Raw genomic sequence first — 20,873 nt, 5'->3', positions numbered from 1 at the left:
TATACTAAATAATTTCACATGAGAGATATTGATTTTGTAACTACCTTGGAGCCAAACCTCTGGGTTAATTAACACTGATAGGCTCCTTTGACCACCTTAATTGATCTCTGTGTGTATTCAGTCAATTATTGTTTCTCACAGCAAGGTTGAAAGGATTTTTGACTGGTCATGAAGCTAATCAGCTGCTGTCCTGATTATGTGTCAGATCAATGCCTGCTTTCAGTAACCTGATGAGATGCTTGTGTTTGTGTCTTTGTTAGAGAGCGGGATGAGCTGATGACTGTGCTCTGCTCTCTGAGGGCCAATCAGACTGAGGCCCAGCAGAGAGAGTGGGCCGCCTATCAGCAGGTTAAACAGGCGGTGGAGATGGCAGAAGAGGCAAACCTGGAGAAGACAAGAGTATGTGACAACACCACTGATTTGAATATGAATTTTACTGTTTTGCATGATCTTAAATGCTTATGGTGTACTGTGTAGACAAGAGGTATACTCATTGATCTTGACCTCCGGTCTGTCCCTATGCACCTGCAGGCATTGGTGCAGTGTGAGCACTTCCACAATGAGCTGACTAGACAGAGGGAAAGGCTGGAGAGAGAGCTGGCATCTGAACAGGAGAAGATCTCCCAGGCCAGAGAGGCAGTGCGTTTAGAGAGCAAGAAAGAGAAAGAAGAGCTCGCCCAGACTGTTAGTTCTTTATCATAATAGAAATGCTTTCTTAAATCAGTGTATATTTTATTGAACTGAATATTATGACTGTCTTTGTTCAAAAGGATTGGATGGTTTGACAAAGCTAGCGTATGCTGCCCTCTAGTGTCATTTTAATTATGGCACCGTTTTGTGTGAAAATGACTTCAGATTCAGTGCAAAAACAACAACAAAATATTTGCCCAATCAGATTCTGCACTATTCTTTACTAAATATCAGAAATTGAATGAAAGATTTGATTTTAAACCAAACTAAAAAGAAGAAAACCTGAAGTGTTAAAAAATATGGTTTATTTCATGTCTGGTGGGGTCTAAAATTCAGAGACCACTAGAGTTCCTGTTATACATTCTTATGTTTTCGCATTTAACTTTTATTTGTTAATTTGGAAGATGCTTTCATCCAAAGTGACTTACTAATAATGACTACAATAAGCCTACTTTCTTTTTTCTAAATAAATACATGATTATATTACAAATTATATTAACTGCATAACAAATTTGAAGTTTAATTGAAAATTAGATTTCCGAATGTAAAAAGGTCTGTGCACTTTTTGCTTTATTTAATTTACTAATTTGATTAGTGAACTAGAAATAATAGAAATTTTTTGAAATATAATCTGAAATATTTCTTATTCATGCTACAATGCAACACATAGTTGCCTATTGCATGGTCTATCCCATTGCGTTTAACACGTTTATGGGGAAACTCCTGTTTACTCTTATACTGAAGCCTGATTTGTTCATGTTCCTGTAACTGCACAAACAAATGGCGCTTCAACCCACCAAAAGGGGAGGAGCCGACCGCCGTATAAGTTGGCTCATAGTGCCATTCGTCAGAATTTTTCTCCTTCAGTGATGAAGATCATCTCCTCGCTGGACTCGGAAGTAAGAAGCTCAGCCTGCTGCTCGCTGTAGAAGTGCCCGAGCAGAGGAAGATCGCCTAGCAAGCCTTCTCTTGCAGCCATCCGGTGACTATAAGAGCAAATTTGCAAGTGTGGCTCATGTGGGCACCCCTGCACTACGAGAGCATGAGTCTAACCCTGCTTCACTCACGGGTCGCCTTCTACAATGAAGGCAGCCCCGCACCACCCCTCCCGCTCTCCCATTTCTCCCCTCCCAGCTGACTCGGAGGAAGAAACTGTGGAGTCACGGGGCTGAGCAGCCGGGCTTGAGTGATCTCACGCCGGCACAGGTCCCGCATGCTTCACTCTCCCCGCAGCACTTTGGTCCGTGTTTTACACATAAGGATCCGCTCCCCTCGTCTGCAATGAGCGGTTTGATTTGGAGCAGAGGATAATGCTGTCACTGATGATTCCATATCGCTGACAACTTCAGATTCGGGTGCGAACTGATTCGCATCCTCACCAGGCTGTGGAGAATCTCGTCTTAGAATGGTCGGCTCCGGAAGAGCCTGGCCACAGCCGTTTAGACGAAAGATGCCTGCTGGGCTGTCATCATCGAACCTCCCGCCTGAGACCAGTGCCGTTTTTCTCAGAAGTTCACTATGAAATTACCTAGGCATGTCACATGTTAAAGTCCCTACTCCGCATGCATTCACTCTTCTAAGTCTGTTGCCCTCACCTCTGTTGACGGTGCTGAAAAAGAAAAGGATTTATCAAGTAGGGATGGGACAAAATATTGATATGGCAATATGTTGTTGTCCTTCTCTGTGCGATACGAGAATCGATACGCTGGTGCCAAATATCGATATTTTAATTAATAAAGCGAGGCGCTCTAAATAGATTTCCCCACTCCCAGCATCACTACTTCATGGCACCTCGAGGTGGCGCTCAACACATGAATGAGGGAGACGTGAACATAAGTTAACTAGCCTAAGAAAAAGAGGTTTTAATGGCGGACAGCATGTGAGTAAAATAATAGATGCCCCAGCCACATATAAGTTCAAAGTCTGGACCAGGGGTGACCAGACTCGGTCCTGAAGGGCCGGTGTCCTGCAGAGTTTAGCTTCAACCCCAATGAAACACACCTGAACCAGCTAATCAAGCTTTTATAGGCATACTAGAAACTTGAGGCAAGTTGGAGCTAAACTCTGCAGGACACCGGCCCTCCAGGACCGAGTTTGGGCACCCCTGGTCTGGACCCACATTGACTCTTAAAGCGACCGCAGACTAATTGTAGTAAACATGCTGCTGCTTGTCATTAAATGGATAGTTCACCCAAAAATTTAAATTCTGTCATTATTTACTCAAACCTGTATTAATTTCTTTCTTGTGCTGTACGCAAAATACAATATTTTGGGTAACCAGACAGTTTCTGGTCCCCAATAACTTTGATAGAAGGAAAAAAATACTATGGAAGTCACTGGGGATGAGCAACTGTTTGGTTACCCAGATTCTTCAAAATAATTTTTATGTTCAACAGAAGAAATAATCTCATTCAGGTTTAAAACCAATTGAGTGACTAAATGATGACAGAATTTTAATTTTGCTGAATTTTTGCTGAATTTTCAGCAGTTTGTACTTAAAAGAAGAGAGAGAACCTGCACTTAACCTTTTCACAGGCATTTTGTTTTCATAGTTAGACCGATATCATGATGTATCATTATAGGATTGTCTAGCAATATATCGATTATCGCAGAATTGCTGTATCATCATATTATCAGTATCGTGAGCCATGTATCATGTATCGTGTATCGTATCGTATTGTGAGGAATGTGATTCCCACCACAAATGGCAAATGGAAGAGGTGGTCACTGCACACCTCTGCCGCCATCTGCCGGGCGGATTTGCAAGCGCTTCACTGCAGCACAGAAGTCATCGCAGGCATGCGCCACTTATTGCTTAAGTGCTCCAGCTTCATAGAACAAGGTTTCTTGCTCTATTTTGCTCGTAGGCTGCCTCGCTTCATAGGTATTATTCAAACTTCTGTGACAGGACAATGATGCTCATGTTCTCCGGCCCGAAGTGCAAAAGGAGCTGTGAAAACGGTTCCTCTAGCGAACAGCAAGTCAGGCTTTTACAGCTGCTACATCCTTGTTCTAAATAAAGATGGAGGGCTCAGGCCCATTTTCAGGCCCTGACAGTCGAAAGATTCTGACAAATGGCGTTCTGAGTCGAATTATATAGCAGTCCACTCCTCCCTTTTTGGAGGGTTGAAGCGCCATTTGTTTGTGCAGTTACACGAACGTGAACAAATCAGGCTTCAGTATCAGAGTAAACAGGAGTTCCCCCATAATCTTATTAAATGCAACACTCGTTCCCTTATCTCAGGGAACCGAGGTTACGTTAGTATCCGCAACATTTTTTCTTTAACAATTTTCACATTCTTAACACTTTTGGTTTATTTCTAGGTATATTCAGGTTATTTCTTGGGGCTCACTATAAGAGTATAAATAGTCCTATACAGTGGTTCCAAAAAGTATTTGGACACTCAAGCCACACTTAAAAGTTATTACAATTATCAAATATTAATGAGTATCACTAATATAGTCCTTTTGGGAAGTCGTGGCCTAATCGTTAGAGAGTCGGACTCGTAACCCAAAAGGTTGCGGGTTCGAGTCTTGTACCGGCAGGGATTGTAGGGGGGGGTAAATGTACAGCGCTCTCTCCCACCTTCAATACCACGACTGAGGTGCCCTTGAGCAAGGCACCGAACCCCCAACTGCTCCCCGGGCGCCGCAGCAAAAAATGGCTGCCCACTGCTCTGGGTGTGTGTTCACGGTGTGTGTGTTCACTGCAGTGTGTGTGCACTTTGGATGGGATAAATGCAGAGCACTAATTCTGAGTATGGGTCACCATACTTGGCCACATGTCACTTCACTATAGATAATATAATTGTAATCTCCACTGTAAGGTGACCAGTCTGTCTCAGAGAGTGGCTGAATTAGAGGGTCTGCTGGAGAGGGGACAGAGAGACCGGAACTCTCTCAATGGCCAGCTGGAGGAAGCTTATAAGAAGCTCACCGCACAGGAAACAGACAGCAGCAAGGTACAGCCCACTGAAAGTCTTCCCCACAATGGTCAAAGATTGCTGATTTTGACTGTCCTTTTCCTAATGCTGATGTATATGATGAACCCAATATTAATCTATATGAATTTCAAATGATTTTGTGGTAGTCTCATATTTGATCCCCCAAGTTTTCAGAAATCAATAGAGCCAATGAAAGAAACCTCATTGTTCTCTTAATGTTATCAAGATGCTGTCTCTCAAACTAGTGTACTGGTAGTCACTTTAGTTAAAAACGACTGCTAAATGGTAAGTGAGTAATTCACCATACAAAGTGAATTAGCGTTTGCAATTTCACTTAATGTGTTTTTTAATCAAACAAGATATTCAGCAAGGGGGGGAAAACAGGCCTTTTTTTCTTTGGAATAACATGCACTGATAAATCTTTCATAATATCATTCACAATATGCATTAAGAAACCAAATGGGGCAATTTTACTTTCAGGTTCATCATTATTTAGATGCCAAATTTAATCTATCTTTATATATAAGTTAATTGGTTCAGTTATCTTTGTATGGAGAATGTTTAAGCACTAGATGGCAGTAGAACTATATTATTAGCAAAGCTGATAGAGTTTATGCATCAACAGATCTAGTAGAAGTTTATGGAGCCGATGGAAAGGCGCAGCAAACATCACCTCAATGAATCAGTTTAGAGTATGTGAATTATCAGTTTTCTCCTGAACAGCGGACAGAAGTATTGAAACCTACCTTGGACTTTGCTTTAAGCTGCATGTATGCTTGTGTCAGGTATATGCGGAGCTGCGCTTTCTGTTGAGCCAGGCACAGCTGAAGAAAGAGGAGTCAGAGAGAGAGGTGAGAGACATCAGCTCCAAACTGGGACGTCAGCTAGAACTGTCTGAGCAGGTAAGAGAAACTTGATCGGACATACGGAGAGAATCTGCAGTTTTTGTTTTTTTAAATCAACAGTCATTTATTAACCAGTTTTGTAATTTACAATGTTACTGGTACAAATTGGTATTTAAAAAATATATAAATAAATAAAAAGGCAATTTTTTTAAGTTTCAGCAAACAAAAAGGACATGTTTTAATACAAAAATTAATAATTGCTTAGTCTCTCTCTCTCTCTCCTCTCATGGGGTTCAGGAAGTACAGAAGTTGGGTGTGGAGCTGAATGGTTGCCGGCAGCGTTTGGAGGAGGCCCAGAGGGCAGAGGGCCGAGCCCGGGCGGAGGCAGCCGGCCTGGCTGAGGGGCTAAGCCGCACCCAGCGCCAACTGCACCTCACCAGGTAACCCCCTTAATCCTATTACATGCCACAACACTGCGCCCGTCCACTGGCCCCAGTGCCGTGCCAGCACACCGGCAGGAGGGCACCCGCACTTTATTAAATCGCCTCTAGCCACCGGCTGCCACCGCCACAGTCCACCACGCACCAGGAGAACAGGGCCGGAGAGAGGGGCACATACTGTCTCTCTCAATAACATCACTCAGTTTAGCAGGAGTAAAGTTGAAATGAGTTAATACTTCTGGCAGGTTTTCGACTAAGAACTTTATTATTAATCTGATTCATGTTGTGTAAATCAGTATGGAGTGAGTAGTGCATATGTGGCTTCTCATACATTTATACATTTTCCACATATGTGCACATTTCACTCGTATTTGTAGCCATGATAATGAGCTGGCGTTAAACATAAATATAAATATATTTTGGTTGTTAAATTAAATTCACACCATTTAATTAAATCAAAAGCAGACCCTCTACATTGAGCTATCACTGTTTTTATTTTATTTTATCTGAAGATATTACAGCAAAGATGTTGTCTTATGAATCAGTGGCACCTTTTGTGTTGATTGCTTGCCTTTATGTGATCAAGCTTTGGACTTCTGATTTTGAATTTTATATGCGTCTTGCAAAAATCTCCTCAAACTCTGATGAAAATTTAACCAGAATAGGTGATAAACGAATAAACTGTGTTTTTCAGTAACATTTGTTCAACTAATCCCATTTTATTAGAAAGCAAATAGATTATAGCTCCAGATTAGGAAGAATAGATCAGATTGAACAATTCCCACCCTTTTTATCATATATGAGAGAGAATGTTTTTGACACAGTAAGACACTTACATGGCCGTTAAGTGCAATTTAACAGTTTACAGTTCATTACTATAAATTAGAGTTACTGCCAGCAAAACCCAAAGGGAACATTCTGTTATTTTTTTTTTTAGTACTACTAAATATATAGTGGCCCCAAATAGTATTTGGACACTTAAGTTGTTTAAACATTTGTGAATGTCATTGCATTAGCTCCAAAATATCAAACCAGGTGTAGTCTGCAAATGACGCTGGATGCTTTTGTCAGAACTACATTTTTTGCAGCTACTTTTAATCAACTGGTGTTGATAAGATGATTTTTGGTGGATTTATAAAATCTGTTCCCCTCAAGTTCACACAGGTGTCTAATCAGAGTAATCACAGTTGTAGGGGAGAGCGGGGCACAAAGTAACACTTTTTGACTTTCTCAGTTTGTGTAAATCCACATGGGGTTCAGAATATAATTTTTTTTTTATCCACAGTAATTTTACACTTGTCTAGTACAAATATGTCGCTTTGTTTCATAATTACAGTGTATATGTTTTTCTTTATTTAGCCTCAAAAAATGGAAGTGAAATGTGATAACATGCCCCGTAGGTGGGGGGTACTTTGTAACATCTGAGAGGCACGTTGTAACATGACCATATGACAGCTTAAAATGTTATCTGATAACATTAAAAAAATATACAAGACAAATTAAAATATTTTGTTGTTAAAATAAAATAATTTTTTTTTTTTTTTTTTTTTTTTCAAATAAAATAATTTTTTAAGAATTAAAAATAATCTGATTTTGGAGTTTGACAATGAACACATTGCAACCATGCTTGGGACGGCCCACATAAACGAGCAAAAATGCTTTACATGTCTTGAAATAATAATTTCTAAATATTAAACTTTGACTTTCAGTCTTTATTCACCTGTTTCTCGTTGTTTCTCATTAAAATTAATTAAAGTAAATAGTGTAAATTACATCGCTAATGTCATAGAATAGGACATTGTAATGCAGTGTTACAACGTGCCCCATCTGCGCAACTGGAATTTAAAACTGGTTAGTGTCTTCTGCTAGTTATCAAAGCATTAAAAAATGATCTGAACTGATAAATAACAGATCGGAGATTAAAATAATAGCAGATTTGTCTCATTTTAAATGAATAATAAAAACTGAGATTAAAAAATCAAAATAAATGTTCAGTGATATCTTCAAAAGATTTTTAAATTTTGGCGCACATTTTTTTCTATATAATGTTGATATGGTAACTAATAAATACTGTAAATTTTGTTATGCTAGCATGTGTGGAAATATTCAAACCACGTGTGTTACAACTTACCCCCCGTTACTTTGTGCCCCCCCTAGTTCATCACATTAACTATGAATAGTGACAGTTTTAAAGCTTCAAAGGATGCAAATACTTTTTTCTGATAAGTATATCTAAAGCCTTCTTATTGTGAAGTGTTTAGCATAAAAAGTGTGTTTGTGCTCTCTAAATGCCATAAAGTTTGAAATATAATTTACAGGAATTTTAAATTGTCACTTAAGTGTCTAAATACTTTATGGGGCCACTGCATTCAGTAATTTTATGCTATCATTTACTTGTTTGTAGTATTTGAATTAAGTTAAACCATAAGAGGAATTGGAGTAACTGTGCTGCAACTTCCGCTGACCTGAGGAAGGGTCTGAAGTAACCAGATCATATTACTTTAGTTGTCACCTCTTTTAAGTAAAACTATGCTGAATATAACTGTTCATATAACCATGCATTTCATCAAGAGATTGGATAGCACTCTAACCAAATAATCGTAATACTGATATATACACTACAATTCAAAATTTGATGTCAGTATTTTTTTTTTAATTGAAACTTTTATTCAGCAAGGATGCATTAAATGAATCAAAAGTGAAACTAAATACATTTATGTTACAATTGATTTCTATTTCAAATAAATGCTATTCTTTTGAACTTTCTGTTCATCAAAAAATCCTGAAAAAATGTATCTCACTTTCCACAAAAATATTAAGCAACAAACTGTTTTCAACATTGATGGTAATATGAAATGTTACTTGAGCACCAAATCCGCATGTTAGAAGGATTTCTGAAGGATCATGTGATATTGAAGACTGGAGTAATGGCTGCTGAAAATCCAGCTTTACCATCACAGGCATAAATAACATTTTAGTAATGTAATAATATTTCAAAATATTACTATACTACAAATAAAACAGTTTTGCTGTATTTATGATCAAATGAATGTGAAACTTCTTTCAGTCTTGCCGACCCCTAACTTTTGAGCTGTAGTGTATATTTTCATCCACTTAAATTGACAATGCTGACACATGCACAATAGTTTTATTTATGGGTTTATAGACACGAATAAAATAAAAAGAAGTTTTAATCGAATTCTTGCTATATAACCCCTGGAACGTGGAGTATATGTGCCCCTAGTTAGGAATCACTCCTCTAGATTTTCTCTTTGGGCTTTATGGCATTTCTATGCCCACTGAATGATTGCCCACAATGAAGCCATCCATTTCCATGTCTCCGTGGATGTGTCCTACCCCAGTGTTAGTGTAGGTAGTGCTGAAGCCTCAGGGGGTTTGAATGGCACTGGGGTCTCCATTCCTCTGGAGGAAGTGGAGATTTTACAGCATCTGCCACAGAGCTGCACAGCTGCAGAGGAGGGACAGCATCTGTTCGCAAGGGAATTCAGTACTTAAGTATTAAGACTTGGTCATGTATTGTTTATAAATTACCATAAAGATGCATGCTGTTGCAGAAATATTAGTGAATAATTTGAGTCATTTGTTTACATTTGGAAAAGTACCACTGTGCATGAAACAGTCCAGATGGTTTTTGTGGGGTATAGATTATTTGCAACAGCAAGTCTAGACAAACTCTTGTATTTGACGTTATTACGCAGCATAAGAATGTAGTCCTGCATTGTTAGTTCAGTAGACCTGCTTTTTTAAATGTACATTTACTATCCTGTATACATTGCGTTAGTATGGTCTACACCTCTATTTAAGTTAGTGACGTGATGCAAATTTTGTGTGTGTCTGGATCTATTAATTCATTCAGAAAAACAGAACCAAAAATATGCAGTTCATCCAGATTAAAACCTAAATATACCTCTACTACCACTAAAGTTTTCAGATTCTGAATGACATTTTTTTTATATATGTGGGACATAGCATCAGAAAAGTCAAGGTGAAGCAGTCCTATGATCATAATGATGACAGTAGACTGAAATACTGACAAAGTAGATTGGCATAATATTGTATTATTGTTGTTTCCATAAAATAATAATTAGTTGCAGTTAGTATTCATTTATAATTATTAAATGAATAGCATGTTAATTTATATTTAATATAAATATTAAATTAATTGCATTATTTTGACATATAAATGCAGTATTTGGAAAAACTTTTACCAAATTTTGTTCACTAAATCAGTCAGTGTGGTGTAACCTTAAATAGATCCCTTTGTGTGTAACCACCAAACAGAAAATCATTTTGCTGTCATCTGATAAGAAATTCACAAAACAGGAAATTATATAGGATTTCTGTAGACCCCTAAGTCAGTAAGCCTTGCAAAATATCACATATAACCTTTTTATGACATGGCTTCAAGAAAACTTGAATATATTTCAAGAAAGCATGATGTAATCAATGTGTATAAATACATTTTAACTTATTTAACTTATATGGTAACTTAAATACATGTGTACAACTTTTATACAACTACAACGTTTGAAAATAATTTACATGCTTAGCACATGTATTGTGAATTTTATATATATATATATATTTTTTTTATTTATCATTTAATCATTTTGTACTTGTTATTAACTATATCCTGTAGGCTGTCAGAGATGAGCAGATGAGTTTCCATTTTCTTGTAATGGCCATGTGATCCTTATCTATTTATAGATTTTATTTCTGGTGTGATCAGAGGTTTAATTGTCTTTTGACAACTTTTTGCTGTTAAATTATTGAAGAAAATTTTGTGTGAGTATATTACAGCAGTTCACGTTCAACCAGTCTGTAATGCAGTTTTTTGATCATTGCATTTATTTAAACGTAAGAGATTTTGAGGTGATTGATTGAGGTTAAATTAGCATTAAAAAGATGCTGGCCTTTAAATGCTCTCTGCTTCTTCTAGACGAGTCAACAAAATGGCCTGCTGAAGATCAGAGTGGTTAAGCCGCTCACAGGCCCTGCTTTTGGCAGCTGAGAGTCTTTTAGCCACTGTATGCATGGTGTGGACGTGGGCTGCCAGGGCAGGTTCTTTGGGCCAGCCGTAGTGCACAGATGCAGCAGACATCTGTGCATTCTTTCTCTCTTCCTTGAGGCTAATCCTTCTCTTTATCATCTCTCTGTTGTCTTTTCTCTCTTACACCACTTTTACATGTTCATAAACGCATGCATACCGACCTGAGGGGGACCCTGTGACTGAGCAGCCCAGGGGATGGTCATGTGGGGACCCTCTCTGTGTCACGTCCCCTTTGCTGGGTGCTCATTCAGACCCTCTAAAGCCAGACTTTTGACTCTTTCCGTTCTTGTCTCACAGCCTGGATGATCACAGCTCCCACCAAACGGATCGGCAAAGCAGTTGTCTTTTGCTTTTTTCTGTTTTTTTCTCTCGCTCTGCCCCCCAGGCCCCCTGTGCACATGCTGGGGAGTGCCGGCGGCTCCAGTATTGGATCATCAGCCAGCTGTGCGCTGGGCAGCAGAGGATCTATCATAATCCTGCCGCTCTGTTCTCTGCCTTCTGACGGCTTTGAGCCCAGGCTTTATTCGGTTTGTTTGTTTGCTTTTGTGTGCTCGTGCCTTTTTGTCATCCCTCCCCCACTCCTTCCTTCTCTTGCACCCACACTCCCACCTCTCCCAACATTCGGCAGACCCCATAGGGTGTGAAAATAAAGAGAGAAGAATGTGCAACGATATAAAAAAAACAAAACAAGTTGCGTTGTTTTGCCGTGCCGCTTTACCAGCCACAGCAGATTTTCCCCTTTGCCTTTCTGTGTTAGCTGGAGTTCACTGTGATTTGGAACGGGACACAGAGGCTCGCTTTGTTCCAAATTCCCTCTCTTCTTCAGCAACACAACATTTTGCAAACAAGCAGTGACGCTGGCAGCGGGGCTTGAAGTTTTGATCCAACAAGAACCATGTTGCGGTTTGTTAAGGAGAACCTTCAGGCATAAGTATGGATCTGAAAATAGGAAATATTCACAACTTCTCTGTCAAGAGCTTAGCAGAGAACCTGGCCCTCTGAGCGCAGTGAAACCTCATACTCTGTGCTTCATCCACCATATTGGCTACCGATTGGTTAATCGTGCTGATGTGGAGGATGTAGAATTACAAGAAAAAAGCCTGCTAGAAGTTTTTGGGGATATGATATGATCAGCCTCATCTCTCTTTGGCTTATTTTTGTATGTGAAGTGGAATTATTGGAGAAAAAGTCTCTCATTCATGAGAGGCTTGATGGTGCTCGATTTTCCACATAAGTAAGGCTTCATTGTGAGCTGTGAGAGAATCGGGCTTATTTTGACATCTGTGCTGTTGCTGAACATGCTAGCGCAACTGAAATTATTTTTTTTTAAAATCTGATTATATGCCCAAATATCTTTTTATAGCTCGATGTTATAGAATTTTGTAAGTGGGTCAATAAGTGGGTGATGCTTATTTTTTCTTTCTATTAATTAATTCAAAAACTTTAAAATGCAATTCATAAAAAAATGACTTGAATATATTTATTCTATCATAAGTATGTTTCAGTGTAATTAAAATTAATTTAGAAAAGCTAAAAACGTGAAGGTGATACAACTGTCATGATATCATAATGAAGAAACAAAAGCCTCATTAAGAGATTGAAATTCCTGACCAAAAAAAAGTGTCTTCAAATATCAGATAATTAGACCTTTTAGGGCGCGTTTAGTTCAGGGTGTAAAATGACACATTGTGCAACCGTTTAAAAATGTAATAATAATTGATCATATTATTATAAAAAAAAGAAATATATATATATATATTAAACCATATGCAACCAACATGAATGCATAGAGTACATTACTAAAAACTTTTAGATTTTCTGAACCATGGGTAATTTTGTATGTCATTGACCCAAGTATTCAACACAACTTGTCTGGTTGTTAGGGTGTGTCATTGACTCGTCCTCTCGCTAAGTTCTTGTACACTCGCTAAGTTTTTGTGACTGGCCGACTAGAACCGTGAGACCAACTGCAGCGTTGGCATTAAAAAGTTGTTCATCCCACTCCAGAATTCCATTAAACTTTGCACGCTTCTCTGCTTTCCCTCGGCCACGCATAGAGGATGACAATCCCCTGAAAGGTGGAGAATCGGAAAATGAATAAAAGAGTGAGCAGATGCAGCCCCACGCCAGAGGGAGGCTGCCGCAGTGAGCAAAGTCTGCCGTGCCACCAAACTGCTGCAAACCAAGTCGGCGGGAAGCACATGTACCATCCGACAGCAAATAAAAGAGCATAGCCTGCCGCCCCTTGTCAGAAGTAGTAGCGTATGAAATAGGGCCTGCCGCCAGCCACGAGAAGCCGTGTTAGCGCTTTGGGGTGAGTGCGGGTGCGGGCACTGGCAGGTAGCGGGGCGGTGTGCGCGGTGCTGGGCGGCAGCCATCTTGTTGGGGGAGCAGATGGCGATGGGGCATGGAGGGGAGGGGCTGCTTAGCAGAACTAATCAGACAGTAACGGATGGGGCAGCTGGGACCGCTGCCGGCCAGGCGGGAGAGTGCCGGCGAGCCGCCCAGTGAGTGTCATGATGTTGACAGTGGTGTGCCCGTTGGCCTGGGATGAGACCTTGCCACGTCTTCACGCCTCGCCGGCAGGGCTTCTGGCCTCCGGCTCCTCCTCCACTTCACACGGTAGAGGGTAAGAAGAGGGCTTTTGTCTTATGTTATTCTCAACGTCTTAGAGACGACATTGCAGACTTTGTTAACCCGGGTCTTGCGGTATAGCAATGTAACAAGCTTAACTGGTCCAGAAGAAGTTGGTTCATCAAAAAAAACCTAATTTTCCTTGCAGTGGGAAAAAAAAATTACTTTCCAATTATCTGAACATTATTATTTTATAAACAAATTAATTAATCTCTCAGTGACATTTATATCACATTTTACTGCAGCAGCCATTAAGTAAAAAATTAAAGATTGACTCTAGAATAGAGGAATAAAGTACTAAAGAACCTGTTATTGAACAGCATGTAGAATATATCAAACTCTGTGTGTTTGTGTAATGTTTGCATCGATCAGCAGTGATTCCCCCCACCTCTTGTCCATGCATGTTTCTCCACTGGCCTATAATACCAGATGCAATGCCAGAGGCTATGCCCCTCAACCAAGCAAGCCCTCAACTCATTGCCAGCAGTTTGCTCCATTATTTAACAGTGTAACCAAGTTCAAGGCAATTACATATGTGTCATTTATTTACAGGCCCCTAAGAGGACAATGTAGTGTACACAAGAGAACACACACTCTCGTTCTAAATACTGCCACTGCAGCTTACAGCATTTGCCAACAGAATGCATATGTTTGAAACATTGTGCAGTTTGCACAGAGGGGAAAATATCTCCAAACATGGCACATACTTTCCTTTTAAACATGAGCATTGATGGTTAAAATTACTTTAAAATTACTTTTTAATTTTAATTACTTGAAAATTCTTCATATGTCACTATTGTTACTATTGTTAATATTGCATGTTACGACTACTACTTTGTGTGTAATAATTCTTGTAATTCTTGTGATGAAAATTCAGTGTGATTCCAGAATTTAATTATCAGTTATCATTACTCTAATACCCAATACAGTATAATCTATGTATAATATATAGTTTATAGTATAATATATATTTTCAAGGAAATGAATGCATAACTCAAGAACAATACACACACACATATATATATATATTGTCATAGCAATTTGCATAATTTGTCCCTCCAGTAAGATTTCATGTCTTAAACACATTTTTGAAAATATTAATTGTGTACCATACATTTTTTTCTATTTAAAATGATTCAATTTATATATATTTTTAATAACCCTTTTATTCAGCAGATCTTTGCTGATTGCTCAAAAGTGACAATAAAGACATTTATAATGTTACAAAAGATTGTTACTATTTCAAACAAATGTTATTTTTTTACTTTCTATTCCAAGAATCCTGGGGAAAAAAAATCACCATTCTCATAAAAATATTAAGCAAAACAACTATTTTTATATTTACATTAATAATAAGAAGAAATGTCTCTTGACCACTAAATCACCATATTGCAATGATTTCTGAAGGATCATGTGACACTGAAGACTGCAGCAATGACTGCTGAAAATTCAGCTTTGCCATCACAGGAATAAATTACATTTTAAAATATTTTAAAATCAGTTATATTAAATTGTAGTAATATTTCACAATATTGCTATTTTTTTGTTATATTTTTTATCAAATAGTTGGTGGTGAGCATAAAAGACTTATTTTAAGAACATAAAAAAATCTTACAGACCACAGACTTTTAGTGTATATGATGCATTCTTCATTTTATCTTTCAGTGAAGAATCATAATTTGCAAATCAAACCCAGTCCTACTAAAACTATGTCCGTGTGTCTTGAGAACTGCTCCAGTGCCGTGGCCCAGCTCTGTGTCATGATGGTACAGGACAGAATGTTGCCAGTCCCCAGGCAAAGTGGGAGCAAATCTGTCGGGTGCAACTGTTCTCACTTGGGCCAACTCTGCCCAGAGAAAGTGCCCTACTTACTGTTTCTGGAAGCTGGGTTGTTCTCCTTCTCTTCCTCCTCCTCCTCTTTCGAAGTCTCTATGACACTTTTTTTCTTGGTCACCATAAGTGCAATTTCAATAATAGACTTCCATCTATTATTATTCCAATAGGTTCCATATTAGCAGTAGCTGGGGCCAAAGTGCTGATTTCTGATTAATGGTGCCCACATGTCTGAAGGTGTATTTTAGTGTGCTTGGCTCATTTGCTCAGCTGTATCTGATTTTTTTTCCTCTGCTTTTGAGTAGGTTTAATCAAGCAACTTTGCTCTGTTTCGCCAGAATGTATCTTTTTTTTTTTTTTGAGTAGTCCATTTGTTATGTTTAAAGGCCCATATCTTCATGGATTTCTCTATACTTCTCCCTTCTGTTCTCTCTCCCTATCTACTCCACTCTCCAGATGACATAAAGAGTCCATCACAAAGTGGGCATCCTCCCACAGAAACCTACCATGAAACAGGAGCGGAAGAGATGGGCACAACCCTAAGACCTGGCAGCCCGAGACCCTGTGGGTTAAAAGCACTATTTGTTATGCTCTGTGCCGGCCATGCGTTTTTGTGGCAGGTTTGATTTCTAAGCATGGGCACGTTGGGCTTTTGGAGAGCGCGTTTGGTGTGTGATGGAAGGATGATGAAGGCAGCACAGTTTAGTTGGGCCTCCTGTGTGAGGTGACACGAGTGGGGAGTCTGGCACAAAGCCCCTCCAGGTCAACCCGGGTTGTGGAAATGCGTCATGCGCTCAGAGCGCGAACCTCGACAGTGCTGTCACAGGCTGTTTCACCTAGGGATAGCGCTCTGTCTTGTTCTCTTCCTCTTTTCCTCCTTCTCATCTTTGCGCTTTCATTTCTGTCCAGTTTGTGCATTTTGTCCCAGAATGTACATCACAGAACCCTCTTAAATATTTTTAAACAGAAGGTTTAGTTCATTCTAGGATGGTTTAAAGGGACAGTTCCCTCAAAAATGAAACTGTCATCATTTACTCATCAATGTCATCAGTTATTATTGTTATTCACTAAAAATATTTCTTGACAGCTTTGGTCACTTTCATTGTATGAAAAAGAGGAGCTTGGACGTTCTGCTAAACATCTCTTTTTGAGTTCCATGTGAAAAATAATTAGGTAAGTCAAACAGGTTAGGAATGACGTGATTGTGAATTTATATTATATTATATGACTATATTTGAATCAACTGTCCTTTTGATCAGAGCTGGACTTTTTTTGTGTTTGTTTGCTTGTTTGTTTTTTACAAAAGCTATTAAAAAATTCTATATCTGTATTTCTGTCGAAACGGAAATCCTGGTCTTTATCATAAACATAAATCAAAAACCTGCAATTTCTTGACCAAATCTGAAAATGTGGATATTTATTCAGCATATGTGAACACATCTCGGCTTCCTCTGTGTTCGTTTTCAAATCACAACAGATTTTCGATGAACACGTAAGAAAAAAATGATTATCGTGATTAGTTGGTTTGTTGATAGGGGTGTCTTATAGAAAGGGAGGGGGTTGTTTGTAAATTGGTGGTGTCTGCAATTCGTTTTGCCTCTGACCTTGAGGGGGTTTTGCGCTTCTTGAAGAAGAAAGCAGAAGCTGGCGGTAAACAAAGTTCACTTCTGACAGATGGATTGAATGACAGAGAGGTTGCGAGTGCCAGAATAGCCCTGGCATCCGAGGAAATGTTCAATGCGGTCCAACAGGAGAGGAGGTGTGAACAGGTGCGGGGCTGCTGAAGGAAAGGGGACCAGATGGAGGGAGCCAGAGCCAGTTTAGTTAAAGGAAAAAGGGTGGGAGGGAGTAGCGGGCGGGGGGATACGGGACGAGTGATGCATGGAGAGGCTGACGTGCACGCTAATAGATGTGGTTTGGATGTCGAGTAAATATAGGGTGTGTAAGTTTCGCAGACGAGACTCGGGTGGCTCAGGTTGGGCCATTTAATTCGCTCCTGAAGGGATGGGGGTGAGCGTGTCAGTGGGAGACAGGAAATAGCAATGCGATTGACACTGACCAAGTGCAGCTGAATAAATGCTATAAAACATCTGAAGTTTGAGAGTGTGAACACTTTGCTGTACTTCCTGTCTTAGCATTCCAGCCAAGTTTTCTTCGATATCTTGATAGCAAAATAATCTAGGTTTCAGTGAATTTAAAAAAAAAAAAATTTCTACATAAAAAGTTTGTGCATAACTTCACATGCTTGTAAATGGAATTGCACTCTTTCTACTACTTATAAGATGAGGATGTCATCCTAAAATTCATCTAACTGTATCACAAAACCGGGATGAATGTTAGAACGCCAGATTAGCAACTTCTGTCCATTTCCCTTCTTACCCCACAGTGCAACCTGTACGTTTTTTAAGTTTTGAAAGTTTCTCTCGCACATATATTACCATACAAATGATGGCAAGTGTCCTTGTGTACTCATGTGTGTATCATGAAGCCAAACGGCTGACTCCAATTTGCGCACATCTTAGGAAGGGTAGCATTTGGTCATTTTTGGCGTGGGATCACGGAGCACCACAGGGTGCTGCAAACTCTGCGCTCGAGCGGTCTGTGGTAGTCCAAATCAAATGGGCAACAGCTTGAATAGTACCCACTTAGGTAGCCCTCGGCCCTCGCGCTTCACCATCACCCAGCTACGAAAACTGCTTTCCGCGGCTCGACGCTGATCCCTACCAGGCAGACCGACCAACCCGGCTATGGCTCTTGACCGGAGGACATTAGGTCTCGCTCACATCATTACCAGCAGTGAGCAAACACACACTGACCTGCCATTGTGGAGTGGCTGGAGTGGCTGGAGAGGGTGCGAGGTGAGTCAGAGCTGTCTGACCTGGCTTCACAACCGTTCATGCCAGTGCAAACACTCGAAACAGATGACATTTCAGATTTTAATTAACACAAACTAAATGACTTCAAAATACGTTAAGAAGTGTTTCCTACCCATATATTTACGCATAAATATAAAATGTCATATATATGTATATCTACGGTTCAAAATGTTGGGGTCAGTGAGATATTTTTAGATATCAGTACATATTTAAATTTATTTTACAAAGATGCATATTTTGCAAGTTGATCTTTTGTAATAACTAAAATATATAAAAAATTATAAATTGTGAATAAGAAATGTTTCTTGAGCACTAAATCAGTGTAAAATTATTTCTTAAGGGTCGTGTGACACTGAAGACTGAGGTAATGGCTGCTGAAGATTCAGCTTTTCCATCACAGAAATAACATTTTTAAATATATCTAGAGTATATAATATATTAATCAAATAAATGCAATGCCTTGGTGAGCACAAGAGACCTCTTACAAAAGCATTAAAAATCTTGCCATCCCTATTTTTTTTCCTTTTAAGTTTCATAATTTTCACAAACCTTAAAGAGATAGTTCATCCAAAAATGAAAATTCTGTGATCAAATTCTGTCATAGTTTACTATGTCGTTCCGAGCCTGCATGATTTTCTTTCTTCAGTGGAACACAGAAGAAGATATTTTGAAAAATGTCTTTTTTTTTGTTTTTTTAACCAGTGGAAGTCAATGGTAACCAATATTCTCCCAAATATCTTAAGAGGTAAAAAAGTAATACATATTTAGTACTCAAAACTGTTCTTGCTTCATTTTGAGTCGTACATGATTGACAGAAATGACTTGTGGTTCACTAAGCGATCCAGGCTTGACTGATTCAGGTAGTTCATTCAGTGAATGTTTCAACGAACTGATTCAAAATGATAACTCATTCATGATTCATGAGTCTGATTCATTGAAGAAAGCAGCTCACAAGAGTCATTGGTTCGTGAATTTTACTGGACTTTTCGCAGTGTTTGTTATTTTGTGGTACCAAGCAGCAACCTTCCACTGTCTTGTGAAACCAACACGGAAGTGACTTAAACTAATTTGTCAACTGTCCACTAGAGGCTTGCTCTAAAAGGGAGTCAATCCCATAGATTCCCCATGTTAAAATGCCCAACTTTACAGCAGAAAAAAACATGTTTACAGCCTAGTTCAAAAAATTATTTTGGTTCATATAGCTAATTTTGCCCTTCATGAAAACTGTGAGGGGGGTGAATTTATTTTATAACTCATCCATTTAAATTATATTATGCCTTAAAGTTCTGCATAATTAAGGGCGTGGCCACTTGAGTGGCAGGTGGATTGCCGCTGCTGTCACAACAGTCGCGCTAGGTGAGCGTGGTTTCAGCAACCAGCTCCCACCTCTTTGCCCATTTTCGATTATCCGGGGGGGATGCGCGATGACGCTGCCAAGATGGCGACGGCTGGCTCTGCCCACTTTGAGCTTCAAAAACACTCGTCAGAAACCTACGGGTGACGTCATGGACACTACGTCCAAGTTTTTTTACAGTCTATGTGTGGTACACAGTATATTTATCTCATCACATTAAATTCAGTCAGCATACATTTGGTAAATTATAATTTATTTGCTGCCCTTGAATCCTAAATGAATGCATTTTGCAATAGCACTGTTTGATACTTTGATAGATACACATTATTTCTAGTAAATCTACAGTACGGTAGATATGACATGTTATTGATATTCAATATTAGGCATTAATTTAATTGATAAAACTTGAGTACATAAGAATCATTCTATAAAAATGTCAAATTTTTTTATTTGTATACTTGGCAATCAATGCATGATAACACCTCTGTTCTTCTGCTAGCCACACTACTTTAAATATTTTTTTCCATTCTTTTCCTTTAGATACACAAACTTTGTCTTGTCGGTGTCCACAGTATCTCGCTCTAAGGCCTCTCGCTCATCCAACTTTTTCCCTAAAGTGCTCTTGGTAACTTTCTGGCGGTCTCTCTCATGCTAATTGGTCGACAAACACCCGACCCATAATCCCCCCCCCCCCCCCCCCCCCCCCCCCCCCCCCCCCCCCCCCCCCCCCCCCCCACCCGCGCCGCGCGCCCGCATATCTGTAGAATGGATTACAATACTGCCCGAGCATTCCAGGAATTTCGTAGCACAGGTGAGTGAAATCAACAGTAAAATAAATGAGGGTGTCATAAATGAAGTGATGCATGGGGTGTGAATATGGCAGAGCGAGAAGAGATGTGTTGATATATAATGTATAGTCTATATGTTAGATTCAAAATAACCTTGTCACACTTGCCAATACCGGGCGAATTGAGTGAATTTATCAGCCTTAAATGTTTCTTACCGACTATACAACTGTACTTTGCATCATTTTTGTTACCATGTAAATATATAGGTTTTTGTTTCCTTACATATTTGCAGCAAATAACAAAGTTATTTTGATACTAGAAGCATCATGTATTCCCCATATAATGTACAGTGCGGCAAATAAGTATTTGATACACTGCTGATTTTTCAAGTTTTCCCA

General features: G+C 39.2%; 1 protein-coding gene across 2 annotated transcripts in view; it reads left to right on the top strand.

Annotated features, from left to right (window-relative positions):
* The window catches only part of LOC107585251 (serologically defined colon cancer antigen 8 homolog), a 48,530-nt gene that overhangs the window by 6,809 nt on the left and 20,848 nt on the right, over positions 1–20,873 (top strand). For both annotated transcript variants that reach the window (XM_016272194.1, XM_016272193.1), the window contains exons 9-13: positions 261–399; positions 532–684; positions 4,518–4,652; positions 5,420–5,536; positions 5,777–5,919. In XM_016272194.1, coding sequence (XP_016127680.1) covers positions 261–399; positions 532–684; positions 4,518–4,652; positions 5,420–5,536; positions 5,777–5,919 — 687 coding nt within the window. The remainder of the gene's footprint in view (positions 1–260; positions 400–531; positions 685–4,517; positions 4,653–5,419; positions 5,537–5,776; positions 5,920–20,873) is intronic.

The sequence above is a fragment of the Sinocyclocheilus grahami genome, unplaced genomic scaffold (assembly GCF_001515645.1).
Source record: "Sinocyclocheilus grahami isolate Dianchi unplaced genomic scaffold, SAMN03320097.WGS_v1.1 scaffold68.1, whole genome shotgun sequence".
NCBI lineage: Eukaryota > Metazoa > Chordata > Actinopteri > Cypriniformes > Cyprinidae > Sinocyclocheilus > Sinocyclocheilus grahami.
This window is presented reverse-complemented; position numbering and strand designations above follow the sequence as displayed.